At 39.6% G+C, this 22,824-nt stretch overlaps 1 protein-coding gene across 1 annotated transcript; it reads left to right on the top strand.

Annotated features, from left to right (window-relative positions):
- The first annotated feature begins 21,947 nt into the window (after positions 1 to 21,947).
- Positions 21,948 to 22,364, top strand: LOC137025147 (single-pass membrane and coiled-coil domain-containing protein 3-like). The gene has a single exon (XM_067393178.1). It carries the CDS (start codon positions 21,948 to 21,950, stop codon positions 22,362 to 22,364), a length of 417 nt encoding a protein of 138 aa, XP_067249279.1.
- Positions 22,365 to 22,824: the final 460 nt, after the last annotated feature.

The following is a 22,824-nucleotide window of genomic DNA, read 5'->3' as shown; positions in this document are numbered from 1 at the left end:
CTTACAGCAAACTGTGTAATTACCCTTTAAACAAGTACAAGACGTTGTTTAAAGTAGAGAGAAGAGTTTACATGAGTAAAATTTGCAAATGGCAAAACATATTTGCATTTTACTGAATGTAAAATCAAGTTTTTGAAAATCTGAAAGTATAGGCGTCACATTTTAACTCTATACGTAACTTGTTTGAAATGAGCAGACAGTCTCAATAAACTGTTTGAATTGCTCAGATGTGCATTGGTTCCCATGACAACGACTTGTCACAGGAAGTGCTAACTCATCACCCTGTGATGCCATATTGTAAACAAACCAGGCTAGGTGGCTAAGCTAACCTCACCTAGCAGCCCTGCACCTCAGGCTAAGCTAAATAATAGCTTCTACAGTTAGTGGTTAGCATCATTTATGTGAAGCCTTTAACTACAGCTTGTGTGTATGCAGTGTGAACTGATCTAAACCCATTCTGCTGTTTTAGTCACTTCTTTAAATCTTTTTATTGATTTTAATTATAATAGCAGTCAGCTATTAATTTTTACTAGCATTATTTCTTTCATCTTTGTGATTTACTTACATCTTCCTTTTTTTCTTCTGTGGTTTAATTTCCCAATATAACCACAAGCAACTAGACATACTCTCCTTCTTGATTTTGTTTATTTACAACAGTTGCTTCAATTTTATGAACCAGCTACAAAAGTAATCTGAACAATTACTAGGGCATAATTTTGAGCACCACTAATAAGCAGAATCTAATAGGAAAGCTCTCTTCTTCCTCTCCCTTTTTCTTTCCTATTTGTTCAGAGGTCAAGCCTGTCGTGAGCCATCAGTAAGAAATACTAAGAAATAATTTGACCACAAGAACCATCTTAAGTCATTTGTTAAACCTAGCTGTATTTTATACACCTGGCTGCTCACTGTGCCTTTAGCCCTAAATTCTGTTTGATCTTGCAGTAGTCTCTTGCCCTTACTCTCACCACAAGCGTGCCTAAATGTTGCAGATGCTCAGCCTAACTGCCCAGATGGCAGACCAAAAGGACTGGCTAAGTGTCGTGAGGAACACCCTCCTAACCAGTGCTGCTGATCAATTACAGCACCAGAGCCAAAAGCAACTGGACAAAGATGGAAGAGAAGTAAAGGCAGATGACTCAAACCAGAGGTATGGTCACAATGATCTGACTGAAGTCAACTTCTTCCTGGCCCACATCCTCACTGTTTTGAAACAGGAGGTGAACAACCTCAAACTCCAGATCACAGAGACTCACTAGGAGCTGATGCATGCTAAAAGCCACATAGACCAGCTAGAGATGGAGGCTCGGGACAGACACAAGGACCCTGACAGAATAGAGACACAGAAGAAAAGAGAACTGAGACTCTCTTACCTGCAGCAAACAGAACCACTGCAGGAGAAACATCTCACTTCACCACATGGAGTCAGCAGAAGAACCTCCCCCAGCCAAGCACAGAGGTACAGAGGGGGAAGCCAAAGCCTTCTGCTTGACACCTTATCAGACAATTTCCTGAAATCCTCTGCAGCTTCAGAAGGAGAAGGATTAATTCAGACAGACCCAGGTACCAGACCTACCACAGGAAGAAGCCATGGATGGGAGCATCCTCATCCTGCAGACCCCGCAGGACCTCCAACAGCAGGCAGCAACCACCTCCTCATCCACGCCCTTCACACAGCAGCCATCCAGATGCTGCACAAGGACGAATGGACATGCCTGCATTGGACCCACAGGAGCTTCTAATGCTAGTAAAAGAGCTTCTTGAACAGGTCTTACCTGAGAAGTACTCAGAAGCACAAGATTCTGACCACTCACACAACACCATGCAGCCCTGCTCAAGCCAGCCACACCACAAGAGCAGAGTGACACTGCAAACTTCAGACTGCTTCTGACTGAGAGCAGAGGCTACAATCACCGGTTGCTCCTCTGCCATCAGACCTAGGTGAGTCTGAAACCCTCTTCACACTACAACTCCTGTAACCTCCTCCTACAACCACCTGCTCCACAGGCGTCCAGACGACAGGTGACACTGTCAAGGCACCTGCTACTTCGACACCTGCTGAGCAAGCTCAGAGACCTGAACCTTGCCACCAGCAAACATCTTGCCCGCATTAACTGTACCAACACTAACTGACAGGTGACACACGGTCAAGGCACTGGCTGCCTTGATTCCTGCAGCACCAGCTCAGAGACCTGAGCTTGCCTACTGGCTACATCAACCGCCATGGAACGATCACCACTCCAGGAGACACATACAACCAGAGTCCATCACAGCCTTCCAGCCTTGTGTGCTAGTGGTGTGCCTGATCTTTCTGCACCTTCAATGTCGCTCGCTGTTGTCCACAGAAAGAACAACAACGATCAAAAGGGGGGATATATGTAGCGTCTGGACTAATCAGCCACACAAAATGATTCAATATAGTTAATGAATTACCTATGAACTCACTTTATCAAAGCTCTGTGAACCCATCCCCCTAAAACTGTAACCAGCATCCCAATGTTGCTAGCACACAGGCCAACCTAGGTGTCCTGTTACAGTTATATGGTACTTTTATGATCCAGAAGAATTCTGGAGAGACTAGTGACTCATTCTTCCTGAGAAGGACAAATAAACTCTCTTAATCCTATGTATTCTCTATATAACCACTTGGGAAATGTATAAACATGTATCCAATTTTCCCATATCACGACTTTCCTTTTATAGGCTTTATTCTATGTATTAATTCTCTCTTTTGAACTATTTTGGTATTAATGTTCCATAGTTGCAAATGTATAGTTGACTGAGATCACATTGGCAGCATGTTTGGTATCTACGGACTCCAACTTTAATTTCCTATTTGGTAATTTATGTTACATGTTACTAACTCTGTGACACATTAGTATTATAAGAATTTAGAGGGTTCTTTTCTCATTCATCCAATCCAGTGTCTTATGCTAATATCTTGCTACAGAACAAAGACTCGTAAAACTTCCCTCCGAGGGGGCAACTCCTTATTGGCTCAGACACCTTAAGAGGGTGTGACCTCTTCACCTCTTATATTCACTGAACACAAGATCAAACACCTCTCTTCCTGCTCTTCCTCCTCTTCTTCTCTTTTACTGATGAATGCTGACGTCAAGATGCTTTAAGAAGCTAGAAGCTTCTAAGGAACCCCAAGCTTGTGCCAGGCCTCGGCCTAGACCTTCCATTCACCAAAGATCCTCTGAATCCAGCCGGTTCTCTTTCGTCAAGAAAATATCAGCAAAGATTCAACAGGAGCCTCCACAAATTGCATCAGGACAGTTTTAATTCAACTTGGAGAGACATGCAAGTATCAAACTTAGTCTCATTATCGGATACATTGAGTATCCTTACCCCTTTTAAAGAAGGGCCTGTTAAAACTAAACTGATGGTTTGCTCAAGGCTGTTGATCTGCTGAAATGTCCAACAATGATGTAGCCTCTTGCTTCCTGTACTCTGCTCTAGCTCTCTCTCTCTCTCTTGGTAAACTGTATGCATGTATGTGTGTGAATATTAGAGTAGTTTAAGTGTTTAGTCTAGTTAATAAAGTCTTGTTCATGTCACACGTAAGGTTGTCCGTGTTTTGCGCTCATATACGGGAGTCCCTATTCATGTCGGTCCTGACTACAGGCTTTTAGTAGAATAAGATTGTTATTTCCCATAACCTGGAAATGAACATTTCTTAGAATTAATAAACCATTAACACTGTGTGTTCATTGAACAACAGGTTAATTGATTGTAATATTAAGTTTATTACATTCAGTTAATTTTATTAACTGATTAAAATATTAATTATTAATTATAACTAGTTATGATTAATTATTCATATTTATTTTGAGCTAATTTGCTACACCATCTTGCTGCCTCCTGGAGAAAAAGGCTTCCTGGAGTGCTACATACGATTGAGAGCAACCATACAACTCGCGTAAAATCACAATAATTTTATCTGGATCACCCCGTTCCCCACTAGGACGGTGTCTAATTTCTTCGCGCGCTTCACCTTCCAAATGGTCAAAAAGAAAAAATGCTTTATCGGCTTTGGACAAATAACGTACCCGCATACATTCCTCAGCCTCCTCCACCCACTCATCAATACTTATGCCAGATTTGCCACTAAATTTTGGACAACGTCTGTCCCTAGGTACAAAAACAAACCGGTCTGGCACAACAGTATCAATCTCAGCTGGCTGGGGAGGGTCAGGCATTGCTGCGGAAGCAACAGCAGGAGAAATACTAGGACCAGGTAACTCACCTGGCGCCTGCTCACGACGCAACCGATCATTGTCGGCCCTCAACTGTGCCACTAATTCTCGCAACTCCTGCATCTCTTCCTCCATACTTGTCATAACTACTCACCCCAAAAAAATAGAAAAGGGCCACTAATAGAGAAATACAACTTGTCCAAAGGGTCAAACACGCACACTGCTGTTTTGCTCTGTGGAAAAAAAACAAAATCACAACCAATATCAAAACACAATTTTACCCATGTCTCACAAAACAAAACAAAAAATCCTTGCCTTACCAGGTAAACCCTGCCGACTATACGCCAAAAATGTGGCAAAATGGACTGGAGAAAGATACTAGTCACTATTTAGATTTTATCCGACTACGCCACCCTGGTGGGAGGCCAGGGAAATAACTCCCAATTCAAGACACACAGGTAAGTTTTACCAACTGAAGGCAAGGAATTCAGGGAGACGTGAGTAATACAAAATAGACTTTATTATAAAATCACATTAATTAAAACTCTCGCAAACACACCCACAACACAAGAAAATATAATATCCAGGGCCAGGATTTGTGGGAACCAGGCAGGCCGGCTGCAACTCAAGAGGTCATCCAAAACCCACCTCAATTCACACCAGGCAAACACCACACACACCAACCAAAGAGAAATTGTATCAGCACACTGTGAAGCACCGCAAAATGGAGCAGCTAGCCTCCCCAGTTCCACACACCCGACTTTACTGGCCCTGGGAAAAAAATTAAAGAAAAAAAACAATTAAGACAAATAACAATTAAATGAAAAATAAGCCAAACACCAAAATAATAAATTTACTGCAACATTTCTAATGCTCAGGCCTCCAGAGAACACCACATAGGCCTACAATGAATGCCAACATCAGATCAGAATGGCACTGGAGCGAGGCATCAAAAAGTAAGTAAATAAATAAACCTTTACAAAAATACATACAAACAGAAAATGTATAAAGAAAATACAATAATGAAATAGAAATAAAAAAATAAAAAAAACCCAAAATAACCAGAAAACGAACCAAACAAATCAAGAATCAAATTACACAAGAAAAATTAAATCCAAAAGCTTAACTGATAGGCAGCCTTGCAGACGCACATCCGACGCCCGCTTTACAGCCCCAGCGACGTGCCAGGCAGCAAAACAGTATACAGTCCAGGTGACAGTCAATGACACAATTGAAACCCAAAATATATCCGTAAGCAAAACAGCAGCTGAGTCACATGAAATCACTAGCCGAGAACTGGACTCAATGTTCCCCTTTCAATTGATGTTGAATACTGGACGCACAGCTGTATGGTTACTCACTACCGGTGCCGCAGCTCAGTCCAGCGATCAGCCTTCACACACATGCACCTGCCCTTGCTGCTATTACTGCAAGGGAACTCCGCCACAACTTGCCGCAATGCCAAATGCCACCAGCTCCGCTCTAAATTAAACTGACTGGAAAAATGGAACGGAAACGGAAATGCCAGGGAGAGAAGGAGAGAAGCACCCCAAGTCAGAAAACATACCTACCCGTCAAAATAAGGGTCCTTAAATAGTGCAGCCATTATCACTCAATTGGTTTACCAACGACACTCCAACCAACCAATAAGATGACGTGACTCCTCCTGCCACACTGGCTTATGCCGATTCCGACAATGTATCATTTGTCATTTTCCTTAAATGTACCTGTCTGCCGTATTGAAGTAAATCAAAAACAGTTTTTTCGCTACTCCTCCTACGAATTTTGGTCAATTTTGTCCAAAATCAGCTCAGATGATCTTTGGACCGAGCCGCACAGAAATGACTGAACAGATTTTTGATATTCACTACCATTTCCGAGATATTCATCTCTGAATGTGACCTTGCTTGTGTTTGTTGTCTTATGCTAGTTAGCTTAGCACAGTAATTGCTTAGCATGCTAAACTATTGCTATTCTTTCTAATGTGGTCTTCAGTCAACAGGTTAACCAAAACTTAGTTGGCATTAAATAACTTTGCATACTAATATGGTTAACATGCTATGAAGCTTTTTTTTTTGTGAACTCTTTCTCACACTGAAACCTCTGCTTAGCATACTGATGAACTTGCATGGCTGATTAGCTTAATGTGTTACGCCACGGATCCCGAATGCTCTGCATCGTGGGTTCGAAACTCAGTGTGACACATGCCCAGACCGCATGAGGTACTGTGGCAGGAAAAGATGCAGAACTTGTGTCTGTTCTAGGCATTCTGCCTAAAACTGGTCTAATCTGAAGCTATCACATGCAATTCCTTTATGTCCAAATTCGTAGTTATTCTTCTTCCCCCTGTATGGTAATCAATGAACCATAAGAAGGAAAATTATCAAATTTGGCATGCTTGTAGTGATAGTAATTAAAAGTAATTTGACCAACTTTGGAGTATCTAGGACTAAGTCTATAGCGCCACCACCAGTTCAAATATTCACTTTTGTAAAGGTTATAACTTTTGAACCCTTTGTTCCAGAAAAATGAATGTCAATACAACTGATTCCTCTCTTCATACTGATCACATTCAATATCTTACATTAAGTCTCCACCCAGTACAGTAGTGGCCATTTTGAAAAGTACAGTATTCCGTTTTTTCGCTACTCCTCCTTCAAAATTTGTCCAATTTTGTCCAAACTTTGATCAGGTGATCTTTGGTCTGAGCCGCACAGAAATGACTGAACAGATTTTTTTTATTCATCTTTGTTCAAAAGTTATGATGTCACAAAGTTAACGAGGTTGACCCAAAATTGCTATAGAGGCTGTATCTCGGCCAAACTTTGAGCAATCAAAACTAAAATTGGTACACTTGATCAAGACCATGATCTGAGGTTCCATGCCAAATTTGGGAACAGCGCCACCTACAGGTCATGAGATCTGAAAAATGGCTATTTTGGCCAATAACTTTTGAACACTTTATTAGAAAATCAAATCAAATCAAATCTTGGTGTCTATGGATTCCCTGTGCCATGCCGAATCCGAGGATATCAAATTCGTCAACATCGGATGAACCACGTGTCCGCCATTTTGAATTTTGTCATAAATTGCAATAACTTTTAAACAATTTGACATATCATCACAAAATTTGGTACATATGACCATCAGAGTGTCCTGAAGGTACATGAGAAGTTTCAGCACAGCGCCACCTAGTGTTCCACAGATATAATGATTTTTGCAAAATTGCTTATAACTTTTGAAAACATTATCCAAAATTTGTCTGCTTTATGTCATTTTATTCCCTGGTTTATGCCGATTCCGACAATGTGTCATTTGTCATTTTCCTTAAATGTACCTGTCTGCCATATTGAATTAAATCAAAAACAGTTTTTTCGCTACTCCTCCCACAAATTTTGGTAAATTTTGTCCAAAATCAGCTCAGATGATCTTTGGACCGAGCCGCACAGAAATGACTGAACGGATTTTTGATATTCGCTACCATTCCCGAGATATTCATCTCTGAATGTGACCTTGCTTGTGTTTGTTGTCTTATACTAGTTAGCTTAGCACAGTAATTGCTTAGCATGCTAAACTATTGCTATTCTTTCTAATGTGGTCTTCAGTCAACAGGTTAACCAAAACTTAGTTGGCATTAAATAACTGCATACTAATATGGTTAACCCTCTGGAGTCTGAGGCTGATTTTGGGCCTGGAGAACTTTTGACATGCCCTGACATTTGTGCTTTTTTCAGTTGTTCATAAACATATTAATGGAAAAAGTGTCATCACACTGTATTCAGCACAAACTAGGCTACAATAATATGTGAGGAACATGTATGTACATGTTTGTGTTTTTGAAGGAATAACATTTATGCGTGGTTATTGAAAAAACAAAAAACTTAAGTCACTGAAATAAGGCCAAAAAAAGTATAATAAATCTGTGTTCACAAGACTTTTGGGTATTGGAGGTTGTAAACTAGAGTTTTTGCTTCAAAATTATGTAAAAATTATGCTGCCTACTCCTTCATATAAAACAATATATTGATTTAGTTTTTGTAAGACACTTTTTGCCAAGAAACACAGTATGCGAGGAGGCGTGAATCACCACTGAAAATGGGCCATTCTCACCTGAGAAGACAAAAGAATTGGATAGTAATGAGCTGAAATGACTTGCATATTAATGAGGCATTTCAGTCAGGTAGGCTGTGAAAAAAAACCTTCTGTGATGTCTCAAGCTCATTATGATATTTGAAACATACAGAAAAATATTATTACAATATAAAGTAATGGTTTTATATTATACTTTAAAATATAATGTATTTCTGTGATGCAAAGAGTCTGAATATAGACTTTTAGTTTAAAAGCATGCACATTTGGAGAAATATTGGATTCTCATATGCTTATGTCAATTTTCTATACAGAGGAGTTATATTAACTTAATATTCATTGTCATTACTATGAGCGCTGGTGTTTTCAATTCATACTTGAAGTCGGAGGGCGCTCTGTGCATTTTAGTCCACAAATTCATCTAAAAGAAGAAGAGGCTATTCCATGAATGGAGTTTCCAATACATACAGCAGCCGGAGGGCGCTAAAGAAACAAAAACTCATCTAAACTTCATCTGTAGAAGACAAGTAAACAGGAAGTAACTGCATGTCTTCTAGAGATCGCTAACCATGACTTTTACATCCAGATAAACACTTTTCAAGACAATAAATACACGATTGAGATGATGAATGCATGTATTGCCTCTGAATTTGCCTCTGAATAGCGCTGGCTCCGTGGGCGTGGCCGCATTAGCAGATAATGAGCTGAATCACGGATTTCTGACATGGCTCTCTTTTCATACAGATTACATAAACAAAGAAGGTTTGTTTTCGATTTGACTTACATGATTTAAAACCTGACATCTTAACGTTTTTTTAGACATAAGTGTAATTTTTTTGTCATTAGTATTCACTAAGTTACAGTTCATTTTCTGAGAACTATCAGATTGGAGTTCGTTCAGAGGGAGAGGAGAAATCACGCATCATGTTAGTTTTCTTTATTTTACAAAAAGCACAACATTCTGTTTTTACTCTGAGTGTACACAAATGAAAGAAGATATTCCACAGATTAAAATGGTGTTTAACTCTTAATTGTATGTGCAACATTGACGGAGTATTTTGAGTCTCTTTCACACTGATAAGAAAAAAACCACGGTGGTATCGCCGGCGATACCGTCAGACCTCAGAGTGTTAACATGCTATGAAGCTTTTTTTTTGTGAACTCTTTCTCACACTGAAACCTCTGCTTAGCATACTGATGAACTTGCATGGCTGATTAGCTCAATGTGTTACGCCACGGATCCCGAATGCTCTGCATCGTGGGTTCGAAACTCAGTGTGACACATGCCCAGACCGCATGAGGTACTGTGGCAGGAAAAGATGCAGAACTTGTGTCTGTTCTAGGCATTCTGCCTAAAACTGGTCTAATCTGAAGCTATCACATGCAATTCCTTTATGTCCAAATTCGTAGTTATTCTTCTTCCCCCTGTATGGTAATCAATGAATCATAAGAAGGAAAATTATCAAATTTGGCATGCTTGTAGTGATAGTAATTAAAAGTAATTTGACCAACTTTGGAGTATCTAGGACTAAGTCTATAGCGCCACCACCAGTTCAAATATTCACTTTTGTAAAGGTTATAACTTTTGAACCCTTTGTTCCAGAAAAATGAATGTCAATACAACTGATTCCTCTCTTCATACTGATCACATTCAATATCTTACATTAAGACTCCACCCAGTACAGTAGTGGCCATTTTGAAAAGTACAGTATTCCATTTTTTCACTACTCCTCCTACAATTTTTGTCCAATTTTGTCCAAAATCAGCTCAGGTGAACTTTGGACCGAGCCGCACAGAAATGACTGAACGGATTTTTGATATTCGCTACCATTCCCAAGATATTCATCTCTGAATGTGACCTTGCTTGTGTTTGTTGTCTTATGCTAGTTGGCTTAGCATGCTAATTGCTTAGCATGCTAACCAGTTGTCATTCTCTTTAATGTGGCTCTTCAGCTATCAAGTTAACCATGAGCTTCATTAGCATTAAGTTAGCTTAGCATGCTAATATGGTTAGCATGCTAAGTAATGCTTTTTTTGTGAATTCTTTGTTAGACTAAAATGTTTCTTCCACAGTCTGTTGAATGTGCATCCTCAAGTAGTTCAATGTGTAAAGCCAGTTATCTGACGAGCCCTGTATCCGTAGTTAGTGGGTTCGAATCCCAGGTGTAGCGGTTTTATAAAATAGTGTGTTTTGATTCCTTTACTGCCTCTTGGATTAGAAATAAATGCTTTTTGTTTCATGCTGTGTTCATTTTCATCTAAGCTTATGTACATTCTGAGTTCATTCTTGCCCGTAATTCTGAACCAGCTGTTTCATGTTTGTTCATTTTCTGCTGTTTTTCCTCTTCCTGCTCTGTATTGCACTACAGCATGATGAGCTGCAGAATGATCTAAAGTAGTTATTAAATATAACATTCAGTGCAGTTTTATAAAAATTCTTCATTTTGAGTTCATTTTCACATGAACTAATGAACTTCGGCAGGTATGCCAACATTCACCTGCACAGTGGTGCAATGAGATGAGAAATGGACACTGGACTCGGAGGTCGTGGGTTCGAATCCCGTGTGGGGTTCCTTTATACAATTGTGTGTAATGAGTCATTTTGATACCTTTTTTATCCAAATAAGCATTGTACTAATCTTTATTCCTCTTGAATGAGATACAAGTGTTTTTAGTTCATTCCCTGTTCATTCTCTGAACTTCTATTGATTTTCATTTCATTTCCACCTGTCCTTCTGAACCAGCTGTTTTGCATGTACATTCAATTTCTGCTGTTTTTGCTCTTCCTGCTCCGTATTGCGCTACTGCCCCTTCTGGGGCTTGGCCCCGAATTGCTGCTTGCAGCTATATTTATTATTATTCTTCCTCCCGAATGGGAGTCTATGGCAGCCCTATCAACGGAACATGAGAAAATGATGAAATTTGGCACAGTTGTAGAGATGCTCATGAATAGTGATTGGACCAAATTTGGAGTCTCTAGAACCAACTCTATAGCGCCACCACCAGTTCAAAATTTCAACATTCTAACGGTTTTAACATTTGAACTCTTTGTCATAGAAAAATTAAATTTAGTTCATCTGATTCGTCTCTTCATGCTGATGCTATTCAACTTCTTACATTAAGTCTCCACCCATTACAGTAGCGGCCATTTTGAAAAGTACAGTATTTGTTTTTTTCGCTTCTCCTCCTTCAAAATTTGTCCAATTTTGTCCAGACTTTGATCAGGTGATCTTTGGTCTGAGACGCACAGAAATGACTGAACAGATTTTTTTTATTCATCTTTGTTCAAAAGTTATGATGTCACGAAGTTAACGAGGTTGACCCAAAATTGCTATAGAGGCTGTATCTCGGCCAAACTTTGAGCAATCGAAACAAAAATTGGTACCCTTGATCAATACCATGATCTAAGGTTCCATGCCGAATTTGGGAACAGCGCCACCTACAGGTCATGAGATATGAAAAATGGCTATTTTGGCCAATTACTTTTTTACACTTTATTAGAAAATCAAGATCTTGGTGTCTATGGATTCCTTGGGCCATGCCGAATCCGGGGATATTGGATTTGTCAACATCGGATGAAAAGCATGTCCGCCATTTTGAATTTTGTCATAAATTGCAATAACTTTTAAACAATTTGACATATCATCACAAAATTTGGTACATATGACCATCAGAGTGTCCTGAAGGTACATGAGAAGTTTCAGCACAGCGCCACCTAGTGTTCCACAGATATAATGTTTTTTGCAAAATTGCTTATAACTTTTGAAAACATTATCCAAAATTTGTCTGCTTTATGTCATTTTATTCCCTGGCTTATGCCGATTCCGACAATGTGTCATTTGTCATTTTCCTTAAATGTACCTGTCTGCCATATTGAATTAAATCAAAAACAGTTTTTTCGCTACTCCTCCTACAAATTTTGGTCAATTTTGTCCAAAATCAGCTCAGATGATCTTTGGACCGAGCCGCACAGAAATGACTGAACGGATTTTTGATATTCGCTACCATTCCCAAGATATTCATCTCTGAATGTGACCTTGCTTGTGTTTGTTGTCTTATACTAGTTAGCTTAGCACAGTAATTGCTTAGCATGCTAAACTATTGCTATTCTTTCTAATGTGGTCTTCAGTCAACAGGTTAACCAAAACTTAGTTGGCATTAAATAACTTTGCATACTAATATGGTTAACATGCTATGAAGCTTTTTTTTTTGTGAACTCTTTCTCACACTGAAACCTCTGCTTAGCATACTGATGAACTTGCATGGCTGATTAGCTCAATGTGTTACGCCACGGATCCCGAATGCTCTGCATCGTGGGTTCGAAACTCAGTGTGACACATGCCCAGACCGCATGAGGTACTGTGGCAGGAAAAGATGCAGAACTTGTGTCTGTTCTAGGCATTCTGCCTAAAACTGGTCTAATCTGAAGCTATCACATGCAATTCCTTTATGTCCAAATTCGTAGTTATTCTTCTTCCCCCTGTATGGTAATCAATGAACCATAAGAAGGAAAATTATCAAATTTGGCATGCTTGTAGTGATAGTAATTAAAAGTAATTTGACCAACTTTGGAGTATCTAGGACTAAGTCTATGGCGCCACCACCAGTTCAAATATTCACTTTTGTAAAGGTTATAACTTTTGAACCCTTTGTTCCAGAAAAATGAATGTCAATACAACTGATTCCTCTCTTCATACTGATCACATTCAATATCTTACATTAAGTCTCCACCCAGTACAGTAGTGGCCATTTTGAAAAGTACAGTATTCCGTTTTTTCGCTACTCCTCCTTCAAAATTTGTCCAATTTTGTCCAAACTTTGATCAGGTGATCTTTGGTCTGAGCCGCACAGAAATGACTGAACAGATTTTTTTTATTCATCTTTGTTCAAAAGTTATGATGTCACGAAGTTAACGAGGTTGACCCAAAATTGCTATAGAGGCTGTATCTCGGCCAAACTTTGAGCAATCAAAACTAAAATTGGTACACTTGATCAAGACCATGATCTGAGGTTCCATGCCAAATTTGGGAACAGCGCCACCTACAGGTCTTGAGATCTGAAAAATGGCTATTTTGGCCAATAACTTTTGAACACTTTATTAGAAAATCAAGATCTTGGTTTCTATGGATTCCCTGTGCCATGCTGAATCCGAGGATATCGAATTCGTCAACATCGGATGAACCACGTGTCCGCCATTTTGAATTTTGTCATAAATTGCAATAACTTTTAAACAATTTTACATATCTTCACACAAATTGGTATGTATGACCTTTAGAAGGTCCTGAAGGTACCTGAGAAGTTTCAACACAGCGCCACCTACTGTTCCACAGATGTAATGATTATTGCAAAACCACTTATAACTTTTGAAAACACTTTCCAAAATGTGTATGCTTTATGTCATTTTATTCCCTGGCTTATGCCGATTCCGACGATGTGTCATTTGTCATTTTCCTTAAATGTACCTGTCCGCCATATTGAAATAAATGGAAAACAGTTTTTTCGCTACTCCTCCTACAATTTTTGTCCAATTTTGTCCAAAATCAGCTCAGGTGATCTTTGGACCGAGCCGCACAGAAATGACTGAATGGATTTTTGATATTTGCTACCATTCCCAAGATATTCATCTCTGAATGTGACCTTGCTTGTGTTTGTTGTCTTATGCTAGTTAGCTTAGCATGCTAATTGCTTAGCATGCTAACCAGTTGTCATTCTCTTTAAAGTGGCTCTTCAGTTATCAAGTTAACCATGAGCTTCATTTGCATTAAGTTAGCTTAGCATGCTAATATGGTTAGCATGCTAAGTAATGCTTTTTTTGTGAATTCTTTGTTAGACTAAAAGGTTTCTTCCACAGTCTGTTGAATGTGCATCCTCAAGTAGCTCAATGTGTAAAGCCAGTTATCTGAAGAGCCCTGTATCAGAAGTTAGTGGGTTTGAATCCCATGTGGAACGGTTTTATAAAATAGTGTGTTTTGATTCCTTTACTGCCTCTTGGATTAGAAATAAATGCTTTTTGTTTCATGCTGTGTTCATTTTCATCTAAGCTTATGTACATTCTGAGTTCATTCTTGCCCGTAATTCTGAACCAGCTGTTTCATGTTTGTTCATTTTCTGCTGTTTTTCCTCTTCCTGCTCTGTATTGCACTACAGCATGATGAGCTGCAGAATGATCTAAAGTGCAGCTTTATAAGAATTCTTCATTTTGAGTTCATTTTCACATGAACTAATAAACTTCGGCAGGTGTGGAAACATTCACTTGCACAGTGGTGCAATGAGATGAGAAATGGACCTTGGACCCGGAGGTCGTGGATTCGAATCTTGTGTGGGGTTCCTTTATACAATTGTGTGTAATGAGTCATTTTGATACCTTTTTTATCCAAATAAGGATTGTGCTAATCTTTATTCCTCTTCAATGAGATACAAGTATTTTAGTTCATTCCGTGTTCGTTCTCTGAACTTCTATTGATTTTCATTTCATTTCCACCTGTCCTTCTGAACCAGATGTTTTGCATGTACATTCAATTTCTGCTGTTTTTGCTCTTCCTGCTCCGTATTGTGCTACTGCCCCTACTGGGGCTTGGCCCCGAATTGCTGCTTGCAGCTATATTTAGCATTGTCTTTGGAATAGGCCGACATGTCAACGAGATCCGCTTGGAACTGGGTATCCACTCCGTACACGATGACTCTATTGCGTTTGTATTTTATAGGAGCGGCTCTGTGTAATATGTAAGCATCCTCCCCGGCCAACCAATCCGAAACCTCTTTATCAGTTAGACACACTCCACTATCCTTCAAGACAGACTCTTTTAATCACTTTTTACCACCCAAAGAGCCGGGGTTGGATGGTGTGTAATAAGCTTTTTTCATGAGCTCCGACATGTTGCCGTTTCAACCCTCACATAAGAATAAGACATAAAAAAGGGGAGAATCAATCTTTTATTAAAAATGAAAAATATAAAAAAAAAAAACAGGATACATAATGACAACATACCATAGGTAATAAAAGAATAAATTGAAAATAGGATTACATAATGACAGTACACTCTAAATAAGAATACATCGAAATGCTCTACACAGTAAGTAAAACCGCATGCTCTAAGTAAGTAAGTAAAATGTAAAAAAGATTAGTGATAGTCTATCCAGAAAAGAAATTCACGGCATGACTTCCAATCATGGTCTAGGACATAGTTTCCCTTTGTTTCAACAATATCACTGATGGTGACAGAATCGACATTATGGAATCTAACGAGTTCCACACAAACATCTGTTACATACGTGTAGATACAGAGGATGTCACTGATGTGAAAGCATTCGGTACTTTGAGTCATCACTTCCAGAACATTTCGTATCGTATCGCAATATGGTACAGCCCCTTTAACACATATGTTTTTCAAATCCTCCCATGAAAGAGATAGCCCCCTTATTTGTTCACAGTATTTCCTGAATTTTGCTTCGCGGGAGGAATCATCCTCATCATCTTCATAAGTAGGATCATCATACGTATCGAGGGCTTCATCGATCAAATTTTCCAATAACGCAATCATTTGTCTTCTGTAATGTCTTTTAAACAGATTATCTATGATGTTCCTTTGGCTACATACAGCACCCATGGTGGCGGTGGGGTCTTGCTTACTCTCCATTCAAAATTGAGAAACCTTGCCAGAGATCGACGGTGTCGTGCACAACTTTCTCGCAGGATTTGTCCAGAAGTTTGTCTCTGATTTCTTGTAGTTTTGCAGTGATGAAGGGTTCGTCTTTTAATTCATGCAGAATAGCTCCGGCTGTTCCTTGAATTCGTTGAGGGTATGATTTTAAGCCAGACCGTTGTAGGGCGTAGGCTATAATGGTCCGAAGATCAGGTTTGAACAGTTTTTGGGTCAGTTAGTCAAAGTGGGTGTCGAAGAAGAATGCGGGTGGCTCAAACAGGCAGGAATGTTGAAACTGGCTTGGATGATTTATCGCGCAGCCTTCGCACTCATCCTCATCAGTACTGCGATCGTGACTATATTGATTCACTCTTTATGGGTGTAGTGAATGGGCGGGGACGGCAGAGCATATGTACTGCTGCATGCGCATCTTTTGGGGTGGAACAGCTGCACTTTAATTCTGTTGTACCTATCATGCATGTCACACCATTTGAACATTTTGTTTATGATTGAGAAAAGGGAACTCAGCTGAGCCAGATCACACCATTTGAACAAAAATTGCATCTCATACATATCATTATGTTCAATATGCGAGACAGCTCCTGAGTGGTCGCCGAGTTTTGTCTTGTCTTTGCAACAGAATATGCGAGAAAGCAGACATTCGGAGTTATCCCATCCCACTCCGCGATGTACAAAGGTTCTTCTCTACAGTCATTCAGATCTTTCCAGACCTGTGTATAAAATAAAGTCCAGTCTTTATCCGGTAATACAAGGCATGGGTCTTCCCCCGGTATAAATTCATCTCTGTTTTCAGATGTGTAGAGCGTAACGACCCGACCCGCTTTATGCAGTATGTAACCGAATACACGGTTACTATTCAACAAAAATTCACCTTTCGCATACTCCTTATTGTCATGGAGAAATTTTGTCAATTGGACATGTCCGTACGCCTTTCTCGGAGCCAAAGTCAGACTTTCCATCATCTCTTTGCACCATTCTGGCTCATGGTTTTTAGGTGAGTACAAACCAGGCATGTTTTGCAGCATTTTTCTGTTTCAGCAGAAGCCCAAGCATTATTTATATAGACATGTGCCGGAATGCGGATATCGTAGCGTCAAAGTTCAAACGTTCAAATTGCCCACCACACCTGTATAAACACCATTCCACTTCCTGAACATAAAAACATATGACACTCATAAACACAGTCCAGAAACAGATGGTCACACTTCCTGCAATAAACAAAGTCCGGAAACGGAAGGGCATAAGGTCATATCCTGTCATAAACACAGTCCGGAAACGGAAGGGCAAATAAAGGTCACACCTGTCATATCATAAATCAAAAAGCCATAAATCATATTTACACAAGGTCCAGGGTATCACTACTAATATGAAATGGTAAAAAAACAAAGAACAATATCTAGTAATATCATTTAAAAGCTACATATGTAGCCAATGGTAGTAACTTCCTTTACGCCTTGGTGGTGTGTTTTATTTCGTGTTTTATTCGGCCTATAAAAGCAGCTGTAGGTGTCCTAGGAATATGTGTCTCACGCTCACAGGGTATGGGGTATTTGTTTATATTTATTTTTCTTCTTCTGTTAAATGAGGTTTCTGCAAGGGGTAATACTGGTTGACATTGGGCATTTTTGGGCAAGTGTGTTCATGTAGAGGTTTTCATGGGTCAATGTGAATAAATCTAGATTTCATTACAAAGACACAACTTAATCTATTCATGACCTGACGTTTTATTCGTTTCCAAAATGAGACGATGTGTCATTCAGAGGGCGTCCTCGAGTCCACAATGACTCATAGAATGTTCCAGGAAATACCTTATATGGACAAAGACATCCAGCCATTGCTGCAGTTGAGTAAGATAGATACATTTTAAATGATAAAACATGAAGACAATAAACATTCTATTGTGACGATATATGTGTAACAGATTCAAAGTGTACTGTTAAATATATATTGTTATAATTCACAGAATGTCGTTTATTTTCACATCCCTGATATACAGTATGTCATATGACAAAACAAATGACATTTTGCTTGTTTTGCTGAAACAGTTTTCAGTAAAAAAGGTAATATAATTAAGTATTGGTCAGCATTTATCATTATTATTGTGTGTAAGTGCCCAGCCAGCAATGACATGTGGGGCCCAGATGAGGGCTTCATGGGCGGCAAATGTGGGCCCCATTATGGGCTTGCACCCGGGATCCACATTGGGGCAAGCCGTGGAAGCCCAGACGAACTAAAAGTGGGACCTGTAAGGGTACTGCATGGGTCTTAATTGGGCAATTCATGTCAGACCCATTTGGGCCCCACCTGCCCAATAGGGTCCAAAGTGGGCTTTGCAACATGGCTACACAGATGGGCTTTAAATGGGATCTGTAAGAGTCTTATGTGGGTCCTAACTGGGCAATTCATGCCAAACCCATTTGGGCCCCACCTGCCCAAAGGGGTTTAAAGTGGGTTTGCAACCGGGATCCACATGGGGGCCAGCCGTGGATGCCCAGATGGGTTTTAAGTGGGATCTGTAAGGGTCTTATGTGGGTACTAACTGGGCAATTCATGCCAAACCCATTTGGGGCCCACCAGTCTGAAGGGGTTTAAAGTGGCTTGCACCCGGGATCCACATGGGGGCCAGCCGTGGATGCCCAGATGGGTTTTAAGTGGGATCTGTAAGGGTCTTATGTGGGTCTTAACCGGGCAATTCATGACAGACCCATTTGGGCCCCACCTGCCTAAAGGCGTTTAAAGTAAGCTTGCACCAGGATTCAACCGTGAATGCCCATATGGGCTTAAAGTGGGCTCTGTAAGGATCTTATGTTGGTCCTAACTGGGCAATTCATGCAAGGTAAGCCCAACCATTCATTTAAGGAAACAATCTAAGAAAAATTAAAAACGAAGAATGAATGTAAGTACAAGATAAATACAAGACACTTGATGCTTTGAACTGCAAGAAATATATTAAATTGAACAACAAAAATTATCTTTAAAAAACAATGTCACAACATACGGTAAACAAAAAAATATATTTTAAAAAAATCTCTGAAAAAAACCCTCCAAAAATACAATACAAAATACACTTATTATATAATACATTGAACAACAAACATAATCTTTAACAATTTAAATTTTACAACGTACCGGTAAATAAATAAAAAAAATATATTTTTTAAAAATGTCTGAAAAAAAGAAAACAAAACATCTCTCCAAAAAATACATCCGAAACAGTCATGGTGTTTGTGTTGTCGATGTTCTTTTTTACCCATAGATATATGAGCAATATCACACAAGTAGCCTGCGGCCTCGTGCCTACGGACGAATCACAGCGTGCTGATATACAGCCATATCGCATGGCTACTCGTGTGATATTGCGTTTATACAACAGTTCGACGGCACGAGTGTGTAAATAAATAAGAACAACAACGGAGCGTCTTTAAAACCCTCTTTTGTGCAGCACTACTTCCTTCCGCCACGGATTCAAATCTCAAGTTGTCAGTTGGACCAAGCCTCCGTTACTAACTCTAAAATGTCACTTTAGAACTAGTAATGAAGGAACGTCGAGTCGCTTCATTGAAACACATTGAATTTTATACAGTATTAGAGAGAGAGAGAGCGAGCGAGAGAGAGAGAGAGAGAGAGAGTAGGCTATTACCTGTGTCTGATATATTGCATTACATTCATTCTTCAAATCGATGTCCATAATATTATATCCATTATAAAAGTCAGTTTGAATGTCCTCTGAGGAAAGCAATCTTTGTATAACACCACAGCGCTAAAAACAACTTCCTTTGCAAAAGTTCCTTTCAATTTAAAAGTCTCTTGTGCTTCACTGACTCATTCTCCTGTAAAGTGTTGCTGCCATCTAATGGCGTATTAATGTAACTTTCACTCAATCCATATTACTTACTAATGGACATATTTATATAAAATAATATTTATTGAACAACAAATAAGCACAATTGTACAGTTCAGTCAAACAAAGCACTAGTTATTTACAAAAAAAAACACATTTACGCTTGTATGTGGGTTTTACAAATATTTAACAAATGAAAAGGATTTTAAAGAGCTTGTGACAAAACCTCTTAACTCCATTGGATCCTCAAACTGTAAATCAAACCTCATTACATTAATCCACCTCCCCTCGTGAATGAAGTGCGCACGCAGTTTGGACATCTCCTCTATGCAATGCCAAGGTAAATAAAGATCTGATGTTCGAAAAAAAAAAATTGTAAAGCATTTTCTTTACTCAAAAAAACCCTATGTTTATAAAGTTTAATGTTTTACGTATTTGAAGAGCGGAGAAGAGTCTTCGTCTGATATGTCCCGTCTAGTTGAAGCCAATATGCTATATATAATGATGTAACATAACGTTGTTTATTATTATCAAATTTAACATAGCACAATTCGACTTGCTCTGGAACAAATAATAGATTAATAAAGACCAAAGATTGCCTGTTCTATGTACTCAAATTGAATAATGTCTCATGTTTAACCACTATAAGAGCCAGCGGCAAATCCCCGAGGCACTGGCCGAGATTAAGCTGTTCTCGGCAGTTACAGAAGCACTGAACGGCCGCTGACGCCCTGGAGCTCACATCTCCGAAAACGTCAAAACAAGTTGTAAAATAGGAGCTGTTATTAAATATGAGTCACATATTTCAGGTCTAAACAACTACATTCTCGCCTAAAAAACTATTAAAACTACAGTTTGTGGTACAACAAGTAGTATTTGTAAAAATTACGGTTGATTTGGTCGGCCGCCATGACGGTCACTTCAAGCGGAGTGATACAAACGGTGAAAAGGTAGGAGGAGTGCTGTTATCGCTGAAATATTGCATGGCTATCAGCCAATCAGATTCGAGAACCAGACAGAACTGTTGTATAAATATATAAGACCCATATGTTCCCAGTTCAAACCTATGCCAACTTGACCCATAAAATTTCTATGCAGGACCCATATGTGCATTCCCAGTTCAAACCCATGCCCACTTGGCCCATAAATATGCCATTCAAGACCCATATATGTGTTCCCAGTTCAAACCCATGCCCACTTGGCCCATAAAAATTCTATGCAGGACCCATATGTACATTCCCAGTTCAAACCCATGCCCACTTGGCCCATAAATATGCCATTCAAGACCCATATATGTATTCCCAGTTCAAACCCATGCCCACTTGGCCCATAAAAATTCTATGCGGGACCCATATGTGCATTCCCAGTTCAAACCCATGCCCACTTGGCCCATAAATATGTCATGCAAGACCCATATATGGGTTCCCAGTTCAAACCCATGCCCACTTGGCCCATAAATATGCCATTCAAGACCCATATATGTGTTCCCAGTTCAAACCCATGCCCACTTGGCCCATAAAAATTCTATGCAGGACCCATATGTGCATTCCCAGATCAGACCCATGCCCACTTGGCCCATAAATATGTCATACAAGACCCATATATGTGTTCCCAGTTCAAACCCATGCCCACTTGGCCCATAAAAATTCTATGCAGGACCCATATGTGCATTCCCAGATCAAACCCATGCCCACTTGGCCCATAAATATGTCATACAAGACCCATATATGTGTTCCCAGATCAAACCCATGCCCACTTGACCCATAAATATGTCATACAAGACCCATATATGTGTTCCCAGATCAAACCCATGCCCACTTGGCCCATAAATATGCCATGCAAGACCCATATATGTGTTCCCAGATCAAACCCATGCCCACTTGGCCCATGCCTGTCCCTTATGGGGCCCATGTAATCAGCTCATATGGGCTTCCTAAGTGGGACTCGTACTACAAAACCTACATGGGACCCGCTGATTTCACCCAGCCAAAGCCCATGCCCACACAGTACCCATGGAACCCGTAGTTAACCCATCTGGGCCCCACGTGTCATTGCTGGCTGGGTAAGAGAAGGGAGCAGCTCATCCGCAAAAATCAAAAGTTTCAAGATCTGATAAAGGGCAACTTCCGAGCCACCAACCAACTAATTGATGTTATGAACGAGCACTTGAGATGCTCCTTCCAACATATCGCCCTGAACGAGAATGCTACTCTCCGGGAGAACTGTAATGTGATGACTGAATGCATGCAAAAGATCCAGGAAGTGGTAGAGAAGATTCAAAAGGAGCTGAGGAAGAAGCTGGATCCCACCCTGTATGAGAAGCTGCTAAGCCAGTCTCTGTCTCCTGATGAATTGACAAGTATTTCAAAATGTATTGAAGGAGTTTGTGGTTTTGCAACTGCTGCATCTACTGCCTTAGTTGCTTTATTAATTGAAAACGGAGTAATTCTGGCAGAAATAACAAGTAAGATTGTTAAAATTGCAGCAGGGACATTTGCCTGTGTTGGGTTGGCAGTGGTGTTTTTGGGGATCGACATGATTGTTGAGGCCATTGCTGGGAGCATTGAGTGACGTCAACTTAAGGAGGCCCTGAAAGAGTACGACGACGCTTTGAATGAATTTGAACCAGTGTCTGAAAAATATCAGGATAGCATTACCTATATCAGGATCAAAATTGAGGAAATTAAGAAATAAGACAAATGTTTTCTTTCTCCTGCCTGAAATGTTTGCTGGAACTTTAAACTAATTATTGTTATTACATCTTTGTGCTTAAAACCATGCAGAAATATATGAAAATTTAAATGATATGTACAATGTAGAAAAAGAAAGTGTCTAGTGAGAAATAAATCACAGTTCTCCTGCTTTTAAAAGACAACTTAAAAGATATGAGTTACAGGTTTCATTTATCTATCTGTAAATATCTTGATATTGATTAAACTTTTTCATTTTGTGGTTGTGTTTAAGAAACAGCTGCCGATTTATTTTGTGATTGTACTGTAAACAATAAATTCTGGGTTGATTTAATTTCTTA

The sequence above is a fragment of the Chanodichthys erythropterus genome, chromosome 8 (genome assembly GCF_024489055.1).
Source record: "Chanodichthys erythropterus isolate Z2021 chromosome 8, ASM2448905v1, whole genome shotgun sequence".
NCBI classification, from domain to species: domain Eukaryota; kingdom Metazoa; phylum Chordata; class Actinopteri; order Cypriniformes; family Xenocyprididae; genus Chanodichthys; species Chanodichthys erythropterus.
The sequence above is the reverse complement of the archived record's forward strand: the minus strand, read 5'-3'. Positions and strand labels throughout refer to the sequence as shown.

Bases quoted from the DNA above. Each gene is read 5' to 3' on its own strand.
- LOC137025147 (XM_067393178.1), top strand. From the start codon at position 21,948: ATGAACGAGCACTTGAGATGCTCCTTCCAACATATCGCCCTGAACGAG.